Source organism: Melozone crissalis, unplaced genomic scaffold (assembly GCF_028551555.1).
Source record: "Melozone crissalis strain CALT ecotype California unplaced genomic scaffold, PUWL_Pcris_2 ptg000006l_1, whole genome shotgun sequence".
In the NCBI taxonomy this organism is placed as follows: domain Eukaryota; kingdom Metazoa; phylum Chordata; class Aves; order Passeriformes; family Passerellidae; genus Melozone; species Melozone crissalis.
In genome coordinates, this window is record NW_026535784.1 from 36140530 (window position 1) to 36153698 (window position 13169).

Consider the following 13169-nt stretch of genomic DNA (forward strand, 5'->3'; position numbering starts at 1 on the left):
TACCTACTATCTGTCTAACACACTTCTGTATTCTTCAGGTAAACCAATAATGAGTATCTAACAAAAATTGGTTGTATTCATCCTCTCACAGAATTTGTGAGGTCAAGGAATTGCCTTTATGTTCATTTTACAGATTTGATAAGGTTACAAACCTGTGTGCTGTGAAATTCCTGGTGCCAGAGTGAATCTAAAACTGTGTTTGTGTTAGCAGCTGCTGTGTTTTTAGTTGTGATGGCTTTGCTGTTGCAGGTATATTCTTCTTTTTCAGAAGTTTGCCTCTTTATTTTTCAGCCACATACACAATTATGCTGGCATATCGAGGAGATACTACCTCCAGATGCTTTACATGATGAAAATTTGACCTAAATACTGTGCTCAGATAACACAAGAAATGTGTCAGAACAAGAAATTAATCATAGGTCATGTTAGGCTGCATACTAAATAATATTTTAGACTTCAACTAGATAATTTTAAATTTGTTTGTTGAAGCTTTTGTTCAAATCTGCTGCTTCAGTGAGGGTTGACTTCTTATTCTACATACAATGGTGTCCTACTCTTTTTCTCTTTGAGAAAGAGGCTAGATGGAGTAATTTTGATTCCTTTGATAGGCCACAACTAACATTGTGAGCACCCTAAGATGCATTTTGGTCCCTAATTTTTTTCTGGGGCACTGTTATGTGTGATGTTCTGGGTTGGATGTTCTTGTGACATTAGTCTGTATTATTTCCATCCTTTTTCCCAAGCCTATGTCTTTAACTGTTGCCTAAACCGGTCTACTGGCCTGTCTTGTATGTTTATAAACAATTTGGGGATTTCTGTGTGGTATTTGTTTTGATAGAGCTAAGTGCATGTACAGAAATACAATGTAAACAGAAGAAAATTCTGTTTGATCCAACACCAATTGTCATTCTTGGCTGTTGTACAGGCCAGCAGAAGTTCAATGATTTCTGCTCTGGTTTTCATCCTGAATCATTTTAACTAACAGTAAATATGCAACTGTTTGTCTCTATCTTCGTTCTAAGCACATTTATGGTCATTAAAGCAATTTGCAATTGTTTCCTGGGCAGAAAAACAGAAACAAACCACAGCACGTTGGTTTTCTTACTAGAGGAGTCATATAGATAACTTGATGCATTTGTCAAATTTATCTTGACAGAAATTATTCATGCTCAGGGAAGAAAAAAATAAGAAAGGTGATCTCAAACCTAAAACATTGGCATGAGTTGAGAATGTGTTGCTATGACAGAATAAGTGTTTACTGTCAATTAGTATTTATTATAGCAGAGTGTGGTGAACACCACTTCTCAGAAAACGGTTTCCATCAGGAAAGATATTTTGGATAGCTGCTATATTTGGGCAGCAGAAGTGTCTGTGGTCTTGGGTTCTATCTCCCCAGTCAGATAAATAAATATATGTTAAATCAAATGTTGATTATTTTTAGGTGACCTGTTAGGGGAGACATGAGAAATTTCTGTGGAGTAAATTAGGTGATGCCATCTATAGAATAAATGTCCACTTGACAGATGGCTACTTCATTCATCAGGTCATTATCTCCATCAATGCTGAGCAGCAAAACAGCTAGAGATCATCAGTGGTCCTCCTGGGAGGCTTCCCCAGCACCATTCTGCTGTGAAATGGCATTGCTCTCTCTGACACCCACTGGCTGCTGGCACCATGGCACAGCACAGGGAGTGCCTTGAGATCACCAGTGAGTGTCAGCCATGCAGGTGGAGCGGAGCATCCAGGTGGGACTGCTTAGAGAAATACAGATTAAATTGCAGCAGGAGTCATAGATTTACTATAAAGTGACTGAAAGCTTCAGGTAAGAAGCATTTCAGCATTTCTGAGTTGCAGCTATGATGTTATTACTTTTCAGAATCATGCTGGAGTTCCACATTGGCTTGTTCTAAAAGGTGTATACCATCCACAAAGTCAAGTTTTAATTTCTTGCATCAAGTCATTTCTGCTTTCTGCTCTGCGAGTAACACCTTATTGCATATGTAAACTCTGCCTATAGATGGCAAACTTTGAGAAAGTCAAGTGAAATTATAAATTGTACAGAATTCCATATAGTTTTAGTCACTGGAAGGAGTTTAGTCACTTATGCTGCCCTGGATATTCTGTCAAAAATATATAAATTATAAAGTAATTAGTATCCACTAACAAGTAAAACCAAAGTAAAGTATATTTAGAAGTACCATTTATCTTGAACAGTTTATTGAATTGAGATTTCATAAAGGTTATTATGTCGCAAATTCAATATACATCTCTATGATATCAATAATCTTTAATCTTTGGTACATTTTAACTGTCATATAAATTGACTAACATTAAAGATCATTGGGAAAAACATTCTTAATCCTGAGATTCTAATGACTTTATTCTAAAACATTGAAAGATGTATGATTTTGCTGTTTCAAATACTTTTTCTTTGTTTTGGGTTGCTGTGAAAATGACTAAAGAGTGATGGCAATTTTAATTGTGTTCCCATGAAGTGCAATGATTAACCATACCCTCACAACAGTTAAACTCATGCCTATTGAATCCAGAATGCCATAAACTGATGGATTACTTGCTATGTATGTATTGTTTAGTGTGGATGTTGTAAGTTGTAAATATGGACATAGATTCTAGATCAGTACATTTTCTTCTAGAATCCACCTGTTTCTCTGGCAACAAAAATCCTAGCAGAAGTAAGACACTGAAGTAAATCTTCTGCTGAAAATAAAATAGAAGAATTATTTTTTTACTTCAGTTATTAGTTCTACAATTGATTTTGTTTTTCATGTTAGTAAAACCCTGCACCTTCAAACCAGGAAATGTGGCTGTTACAGCATTGTGGAGAAAAACAGGAAGAAAAATTTTGGAATGTTTATTTTTCTGACCATCTGAATTGCAGTGTCACAGCACTCTTCTGAACCTTGCTAAGTAACATATTTTGCTAAGAGCAATGATTTAAATTATAGACCAGAATCTGTTGCTTTATTATCATAATGGAATAGATGGATCAACGTGTAACTATTTTTAATGCAGGCAATAGAGCAAAGAGAAGAAGAAACATTTTAATATTTTGAAAACCACATTCATCCAGAATGGGAAACAACTGTTTCACCAACTCTAATGGAAATGATTAGCAAGATGAAAATATTGTAAAAGTAACAGTAGCAGAACACTCTTATCTATGTTTTGTATTTGTTTTGCAAGACTTCCAGTTAAAAAACAGCACAAATCCTTCTAGTGGCTGCATTTCTTGAAGTTGCAGAGAAAGCCTTCAAGCAAAATATAGGAAGGCCATGGTGGTTACTCCCATTTGCTACTCTTTCAACCAGACATTTAGCTGAAACCAAAACTGCATATTTAATAGAATTTAGAGAACAGAAAATATTATTGTTGGTATAGAATGCAGCTACCACAGGAGTATGTATTTTAGAAAACTTCTGCTGAGTGTCATGCTAAATCTTCTTTTCCAGCATAAGTGTTACAGTTCTCATCAATTTCCCCCATCATTTTGAAAAGGTAAATTACTACCACTGATCTGACATTATAGATGGAAAAGATTATAATATATACACAGTTCACATTACAGTACTGACAGTGCCATTTTGAAACTAAGTGGCATAAAGATTTTTAAACACAGATATCTATATAAACACATATTCTTGTCCTCTCCATCCCCTAAATCAGCAGCGTGTTCAAATTTTTCTTCATCTTTCTTACATGATCCAGATGAATTGCTCTGGTGCATTACTGTGGACATAATGTCTGTAGTAATGTCTGCATACAGAAAAGCTTAAATTCTAAACTTCAGGTGCCTCAGAAGCAGCTTTCTCCTAAGGCTTACCTTCCTGCCATTTTTTATTGTTTTGAAAATATAAATCAATGCATAATTTTAAAACAGATTGTAGAGTGAACAGAAACAGATGCCTCACTTTGCTTAAATTGTCTGTGACTAAGTATTCCTGTCCACTGAGCTTGTCAGTGAGATTTGTGCTGTGGTAGAGTACTTTGTCAGGGCTCAATTTCAATGTTTAAATACTTTTGATTTCATTTGGGACATTTATTTTCTCTTTGTAAGGGAGAAATAATTTTAGTTATGCCAGATGTTGTTAATACACTGTTCATTATTGTTTAACCAGAAACACAATTCTTAGCACTGTATTAAACACAACTTTTTTTTTTTATTTATGGGTGACAGCAAGAATATTTGCTGTCTTTGTACTGGGGTATGTTAATGTTTTGCATTGAAGGATGAGAAGGCAAAGATTGTGGCTAAGTTTCTGAGGAGAAGCAAAATGTGAAATGTTTCAGATTTCTAGAAGGGTTTGAGAAATGCCTGTAAATGGGGCCATATTTTTAAATCACCCTTTGATCTGTTTCTGAAGTCCCATCCGTCACTCAGTGAACATATTCAAAGGACAGGTGTAGTGGCATGCTGGCTGCAAGGCTGGAAAAATAAGAACTAGGCAAACTCTGCAGTGGAAGTTTGTTTACAATTATTGCTAAAGAATAATTAGATACTTTTTGACTCTTGTCATTTGTCTTATTAGATAAACTGTACTTTGGAAGCAAGCTATCCACTTATAAACTTTCCCAGCTATGTAACTGGGTAAAGTACCGCACTTTGTCAGAGCCACATCCATTAACCCTCTGACTGGTGCTCTTCTCTTGGGTTTGCTTGCAGCACCACACAGAAGCCCCCAGCCCATCCCTGCTGCCCCCATCAGCCTTGCCCTTGGATGTGTTAAACAACGCCGTGGCTGGGTTCAGCACCGTGGAAGACCTTATCCGCTATCTCGAACCTGAGCGGTGGCAGCTGGATTTGGAAGATTTGTACAGGCCAACGTGGCAGCTTCTTGGGAAAGCATACATTCATGGGAGGAAGTCAAGAGGTAATTTAGTCTTCTGTCTGGCCTTGCAGCTTGCTGTGGGTATGATTTCTTGACAAAGAATTAAGAGTGTTCTTCACCTTGATTTTTGGTTCGAAGAAAGGAATACGTTAGAGAGCAGGTTCCATTGTTGTTCACCGCCCTCACCATTGTATTATTTGAAAAAGGGAAATAGCTAAACTCAAAACTTAAAGGAATTTAGGAGGATAGGGCAGCAAAGTGGAATTTAAAAAAAAAAGGCAAACACAGCACTTTCCTGTAGGGAACCTGGGAGATCTTTATTTCCCTAAAGTAGCAGGGCATCTTGATGGAGTAACACATTTGAAATTTGTGGGTTTCTTTTTTTATGGAGGGCAAAAACTTTATTTTAACTTGAGGTAGGTAATATCTTATACTTACTGTATTATGTGAGTGATTGTTTATTTCCTTAAAATGTTTCCAGTCTCTACGTGAAATGAATTGAGAGCAATACCTAAATGTTTCTCTTTGATGACACCTTAGGGAATACCATGTGTCCATGTCTGGGTTGATCGTGCGGTTGTCAACTTCATCAGAAGTAAAGTAGACTGTGTTTTCAAAATTTGTAGATCTGTTGATCAGCAAGTCATTTTCTTCCTTCTACATCTGACACTCCTGAATTTCCTGCCACATGCCCTCCAGATGCTACCCACTATTTCATGTTTATGGGTAAACATGGATAGCGTGAAGGCAGTACGCTTGCCCACCATACAGCATGAAAATAAAAACATATGAGCATAACTGAACAGACTTCTCTGTTGGTGGAGGTAAAGTAGAAGGTTATCATCTGATCAGCAAGAAAAGGGAGGAAGTAGAACTTTGCATAGCTCAAATTTAAGGGCTTGGCAGTTAATTCTTAGATTGGAGCCCAGAAATCAGCCTTTGTACCCTATCTGTTTTGCTATAGCTGTGCACAGAGCAGCTAAATTATGAGCCAAGGAGGAGGAAATATCTTTAAAAGCTCTCAGATAGTCATTTAACACTTCCTTAATTAAAGAGATTTAGTATTTGCCAAATGCATGCCATAAGCACACAGTAAGTGGGAGAAAAACAAAATGCAGGTGTTGGATAACATCTATATTGACAAAAGAAACTCCCTGCAAGACATATCTTAGAAGGAAACTATCAGAGTAAATCTTTTAAAGACTTCTAATTAGATGCTGAAATAGATTTTTTCACTGAATAAACATATCATGGTATTGCCACATTTGTCTTAGAGACCACCCTCAGACTGTATTACTGAGTCTGTAATAGAATAGCCTGAGGTGGAAAATATGTCCAGTTGAAATGCCATAGAACTATTCAATAGATAGGAAAAGCAAAACCATTTTCTTCTTTTTTATTTTTTCCCATGATATTCTCTCAAGCACCATGTTTGCTGTATTTCAAAACCTTTTTAACACATGTTTGTGAGAAGGGCATATCCTCAAAATTTTTGTTTCATTTAAACTCTTTGATTCATGATTAGATCAGTTTCATTTTTACAGTGTTTCAGTGTAAAAGATAAATTACTCTCCTATTATCATAAACAAGTTATTAAAAGTGTATCTTACTTTATGTAGAGAAATATCCTCTAGTCCTACATAATAATTGGTATGAAAAACTATATTTAGACAACCTAAATTCCAGAGAACTTCCGCCTCTGATGTTTTCTCTGGATAAAATGCTTCCAAAAACTTCTAGTCAGAAAAGAAGAACCAAGTTCAGAGGCTTTGATGTTGAAATATAGTCATAGATTCTTTTATACTATTAAACATGCATAAAAATAAAATATATTTTGCTTTACAAAAAAATTATCCCATCACTTCGCACTGAAATCTATATGTAATCTTTAGATCACATTCTGAAATCTCCTTAAGGAGGAAAAAAATAGTCCCAAGTGAAAGCGTAGTCCTTAGCAGTTGTGGGTTTTGTACAGTTATGTCACTTTTTTTTTATTTATACCCCACTTCTTCCTTGAGATTTTGTAACAGCTCCTATTGTAGAAGCCAGTAAGAAACTTACATTCCCAGGAACATCTCCAAAGTGCTTAGGAATGAAACCATTCTGCCGCTATCTGTGCTCACACACAAGTGCCCCAACAGGAATTTAATTTGTTTCCTTGACTTTGAGAGCAGTATCCAGCTGGAAAAATGTTTTGGGAAAGAAGTTTCCCTGTGGTACTCGATACACATCCAGAAGATGCCAGAAAATTGCATTGCCAGTTGCATAACACAATTAATTTCAGGCTACTGTGAACATGGATTAGTTCAGTTGCGTGTGCCAGTGTTGGCATGCTTTTGAAATGCACTTTACTGTAGGCCTACCTTCATCTAGATTTTTTATCCTTCACTTATTTTTATTTTAGTGTTTCCCATTTATGTGCTACTGCAGAGCCTTCACTCCTCCTGAGCTAGTGCTAGACAAAAGAACCTCGACTGTTGTGTCATGTTGTGTCAAGCATGATACATGAGTGGAAGCCAAGTTGAAGGAGTGTTTAAATGTTCACATTATAACAGGTACTGTAACTCAGTGCACTTGGGAAATCCACATAACCTTTTATTGTGGTTAAGTAAACACTTTTAAGGGAATATATACATTCTCTCATCTAGTTTTGTGCCCACAGTGTGTTAAAATAAATTTTGAATAGACAGCTACTCTTTGAAAAAATAACAGCTTCATTCACACACTTCAAAGAAGTGATTATATAACCACTAGATAAATTTGCCACAGACCTTTTAATGAAATTGAATTACATAAGATAGGGCAAGGGTTCATTGTGAGGTATTATAGCAATATACCTTAGTACATTTTTAAGCTTGGAAATCAAACATGACATTTGTTCATCTCTCTTGAAGCCTGTTGTAACAGTACAGCACCCTGAAAGATATCTGCTAAGAGCTGACTGTGTGTTCTCCAAAAGAACCCTTTTAAAATTAATGTCTGCAGGTCTGAGGGGTTGAGTTCAAATTAATTTCTTTTTGTGACAAAGTGAGTACCATGCTGTTTATTTTAGTGCATTGCCCTTTTCTCTATAAGTACAGCTAGCTTGTAGGTAGGGAAATTGATGCATTCCTCTGCTGCTGCCAGAAGGCAGGAGGCAATGGAGAAGGACATCACCACACAAGAATCTCTCCCACTGCTCTGTGGGCTGGCTGGAAGGGGTGTCAGTGCCCACTTTCACTTTCAATATCCCATGGTGAAGGGCTGAGCAGCACACAAGATTAGCTCCTTCAAATTCACTGCACCAAGCATATCAGTCTCTGCAGAAACAATCTTCCAGGAGAAAGTATTAGCAGAACTAGCACTTCTCACAGTGTGCTTCAGGCATTTTATCCTCATTCAGACAGCTCACTTATTACATGTTTGAAAACACTACAGAAGAAAGAAATACTCCATTCCTGTCGGCAGTCCTTGATTAATGGAGGTAGACACATCCACCTTTTAAGTGACTCAGCCTAGAGCTATTAGCTGATCAGAAGGGCTTAAATAATTTCTGGTTTTTCACAGTGAATTTCTCCCCTGGAAGTTTTGTCTCTCTTTTCCTCTGCTCTCTCCTCAACTTTCTCCAAGGAATGCTCTTGCAGCGTGGGAGGCAGGCTGGTGTCCTATCAGTAACGTTATTGGAGTTATTACACACTCCTCCCTCTTAAAATTCAGTTTGTTTATTTAGGAGCCTATGTTAACCTGATAGTGATGGAATGAAGTTCCCCAGCTTGGCATTCGCTGTGAGTGCAAGCAAAGAAAAGGCTTCAGTGTGTTTAACTGACCTTTCACAACAATAAATCCTTACTTATGGATGCCAGTATATGGATATGCCTGCAAAAGAAATGTTTGAAGGAACACGGATTGAAATTGCTTCCCAAAGATCTGCTCCTTGGAGAGTACCACTGAGCATTTCTGCAAAAGAAATCCAGCTTCCAAATTTTTTTAATGTCTCGTGTGTTTAAATAGAATTAGGAGGAATTATCTTGCCTTGATAGGCTGAAGTTCTTCTTGATGACCTCTTAAGGCTCTTTACATAGTAGAGAGGGAAAAAAGATATTTCTCTAGAGGGTGATTCAGATCAGAAACTTATTTTAGCTTTATTGTATTTATTTTTATTCATGAATAGATGACATTAAAGTATTTTTTAAGCTATATTAATGCACTGAGGTTCTTTCCCCCCCCCCTAATTTTCACTTGATTTAGCTTAAGACCAGTTGGTTAAATGTCTTTGTCACTTTATTCGGGGCCTCTGTTTCAGTCATCTCAATAGTCGTGTTATCATAAGGTTTTCGTTTTCTCTTTATCTTTTTGTTTTTTGCTAGAGAGAGTAGTATCCCTGTGAATTAGACATCACTTCTGTTCCTTAATGGTGGGCATGGAGAAAAACAATTCAGACAAAAGATCCTAGAGCTAAAGGACCACTATAGTCTGACTTTTCTGAAATAAATTCAATTTCCATTGCTTCTCACTGTTTTTTCCCTACAGTCTCATTATTTTTTTCCCAATTTCAACTGGTTATTTCAAGGCTTGTTAGCTCTTGACTATGCAGCTAAGATGGACATAAAGGAGCTTGTCCTTTCAGATCTTTTCATGAACCTTGCTGTTCAACCATTGGCATAGTGAAACTTTAGTATGATACAGTGAAACCAGTTTCTAGGGAAACTGGTGCCAAATATTAATATGTTTAACCTGCACTTCAAGTTAGTTGCTTACAAGGAGGAACTTTTATTTAAAACACATCAAGAGAAAATGAAACCTAGTTGAACAACAGAAATTCTTATATATGCTGCTGTGGAAAGGGAGGAGAAAATGGAACCTACTAATAGTTACATAGATATACAGTCTTGCGCAGTTATTTATTCTGTGCAGAATTCCCTGATGATGACAACTCCTTGAAGTTCTTAGTCCATGAAAGCGACTTCTGCTTAGATATGAATGGTTTCGTTCTTCTTATAATTACAATGCCCTAGCAAAGAAGCAATAATTGAAATTGCAACAAGAAGTTTGAATGCTTTATTGCAAGTGAATTGAAAATACCTTTGAAATTTCGCAAGATTCTTAATAGCTCTGTGTGCATTTCTCCAAATCCAAAATGACCATAGAATAGCAACACTGGAGCTCAGAGTATTGGTGTGAACAAAGTGACTTCCATTAGGGTTGATTTGATAAAACATGTACTGGAACATAGCAGCCAAATCATGCTTTAAATGGAACCAGCTTTGCCAGAGTTATAAAATAATGGGTGAATATCACTGTGCAGTGATCATTCCATTTGAGTTTCATGGTGTTCATGGAACTGTGCTGAACCTACACAAAAGTGAACCCTCCCCATGGGTTCTGCACTGCTGAAGGTGATCTGCCACGAAGGAGCTTGGATTGCAGATGAGACAAGCAGAATTTTCTCTGTCTGTTTGCAGTGGTGGACCTTAACCTTCTGAAGGAGGAGGCCCGGCTGTACAGCTGCACCCCGCGCAACTTCTCGGTGTCGCTGCGCGAGGAGCTCAAGAGAACGGACACCATCTTCTGGCCGCTGTGTCTGCTGGTGAAGCGCTGCGGGGGAAACTGTGCCTGCTGTCAGCAGAGCTGCAACGAGTGCCAGTGCGTGCCAACAAAAGTCACCAAAAAATACCACGAGGTATGCACTGCTTTTACATTTGCATGTTTGGAAACGCTGAAAGCCAATCAGGGCATTTATTTTTAATAAAATGAATGCATCGCCATTAATATTCTAATACTTTATGTATTGCACTTTTAGTAAATAATTTTTTAGCATTTTAATTAGGTATTACATTGAAAAAGGTAAAATCTTTCTTATTAATATACTTTTCTGTGTAATTATTAATTTCTGAGGTATTTACTAGTGCAGTTCAGACACATAGCTTTCGTTCTTTCTCTAGTGGTAGATATTGACTTTATGAAGAAACAAATATTTGTTCATTTCCATTGCTGTAAATTTATAGCTAAAATTGTTTATTATAGAATTTTCTAATTGAGTTAACTCTACTGTTTGCTCTTAAATAAAATTAAGTGGAAATCTGAAATTGCAAGACTCTTCTTTGGCAAAGCAACATGATTTAATCGTGTTCAATATGATTTAATCAATTTTGTAAATGGCTTGAGGTAGAAGCAAAAATAGTAATGAGTGGGTGGAAATAATGAAGAAATTCAGTTTTAATATGCTTCCTGTCATCCAGTGGGTTTCCAGTGCAATCTAGCTCATAGTCTAGGTGTGTGATGAAGCACTTGCTGTTTTCTTGATGCTTGGCTTCTTCTCCTTCAGGTTCTTCAGCTGAAGCCAAGGATTGGTGTCCGAGGATTGCATAAATCCTTGACAGATGTACCCTTGGAACACCATGAGGAGTGTGACTGTGTGTGCAAAAGGAATACTGAAGGATAAACATGATATAATTGTGCTGTTTTCTTTCAAAGCACGTTCAATCAATGGCTGATTCTATTATGGGGCTTGTGCATTATCTCCTTCTGTAATCTCAGTTGTTTGCTTTGGGGATCTTCCGTCTTGAAGATTTACAGTGAGCTCTAAAAAGAGGAGAAGCCAAACTGGGATTATATGTTGTGTGACAGCTCTGTTTGGAGGCCCAGTGAAAGGATGGGAGAAAGGCATCAATGAGGGATTTAAAACATATGTATTGTTGTTGTTCCCCACAATTTTCTTGGCAATACATGGATTTATAATTTAGGAGTAAAAAATAGATTTAGAAGGCTGACATCATGGAGACTTGATCCTGCTGGCTGTCTCATTTCTACAGCTCGAGTACATCTGGCCTCTGGTTGAAAACACCTGAAACCTTTGTGTTCAGCTACTCCTACGTACCTAAATCAAAGTGTTCTCTGTTGTATAAACTTGGGTTAAAACAGACTGCCTTTTCCGAATTAAATTTAATTTGTCTAATGCTGGTAGGAAGGACTGGATTTTTCCATGTGCTTTAGTAAAGCTCCTGCCTTTTAGAAGGAAGACTGGACAATAATGTGAGCTAAAGAAGCAAACATTGAAAAGATCAGTGCCTTTATTCTTATTACTATGGCTGATGATTTTTTTTGTGTGTTTGTTATTTTTTATCGTGTACATTTTTATACTCTCCTTTTGATGATATAACTATTTGCTTTTCTAAACTTGTTAAATATATCTATTTTTACCAAAGGTATTTAATATTCTTTTTTTTTTATTACAACCTAGATCAACTATTTTTTAGTTTTGTGAGATTTTAAAGCCAGACTTATACAGCTGGAGGAACAGAAATGTGACTACAGTGGGAAAGAAACATGATCTCTTTGCAGTTTGTTTCTACAAAATTAAAAGTACAGTTTTTTTACCTGGATAATAGTAGAGAAAGATATGTGGATGAAGCTCTAAGCTTGCTAGCTCCCTGAGCCTAAAAATATGAGAGACAGAGGTTACTATAACCAGTTTCAAAAGCTGACTTTTAAAATTCCCTCTCTCCATACTGTCCTTTGTTCAGGTAGAGAAGAAATGAGCATAGATGGATGCATTCTGGCTTGTTTAACTCTTTAATTTCTTTAAAGGAGAATGACCTACAATGTAAGAAAAGAAACCAGTGGCTTGCAGCCGTCATGATGCATCATGGTCATGGGAAGGCAGCCCTGTCAATGGTGAAGTGTATGGTTTTCCATTGACAGAAACTGCTGCTTAAGTACTGTTCACTCACAGGAATGTAACACTCTGCAGAGCAGTTTGATGAACTCTATGGTATTGTTCTTCTGTATGTTTTATTCTTTAACCCATACACTTATCCCACCCCATGCAAATTGAAACGGAAACAGTAAAGTATTTTGCTTGTAAAATGCTTTAACATTATGCCTAGTTTATTTTTTTGACTATTGGATTTTCAGATTGTAATGAATCACAAAATAAAGTAATAATGCTAATTTTGGGAGAATAAATGTTTCAGTGTGGTTGCATATTTGTACCTGTCAGTATACAATTTAATGGGAAAAGCTAGGATGGTGATTTTCTCCTTACCATTTTGAAAGTCAGCTCTGAATACAAAAGTCTTCTGTTGCCAAGACTTCCACTTGCTTTATTAATTCTGCATTACTGTAAATACCCCAGGAAAAAAAAGGAAAGAAATTAATGTGATGCTATTTGTACAAACAGTCAAAATGTTCAAATTTGTATGGGATGTGAAGCCATCAGATTGAAATAACATCTTCTATTATTGTTTCCATAGTGAAAATGAATTCTGATGAAAATTTGGGGTTTTTGCAAGTTAGTATGACTTTCTGATACCAATTCTGGGAAATATTCAGGTGGCTTCTTAT

At 36.7% G+C, this 13169-nt stretch overlaps 1 protein-coding gene across 1 annotated transcript in view; it reads left to right on the top strand.

The window, feature by feature from the left end:
• The window catches only part of PDGFC (platelet derived growth factor C), a 120261-nt gene extending 107482 nt beyond the window's left edge, over positions 1–12779 (top strand). Inside the window, exons 4-6 of the mRNA XM_054295137.1 lie at positions 4682–4889; positions 10289–10506; positions 11152–12779. Of these exons, the coding sequence (XP_054151112.1) occupies positions 4682–4889; positions 10289–10506; positions 11152–11268 (543 nt within the window). The 3' untranslated portion in view covers positions 11269–12779. The remainder of the gene's footprint in view (positions 1–4681; positions 4890–10288; positions 10507–11151) is intronic.
• Positions 12780–13169: the final 390 nt, after the last annotated feature.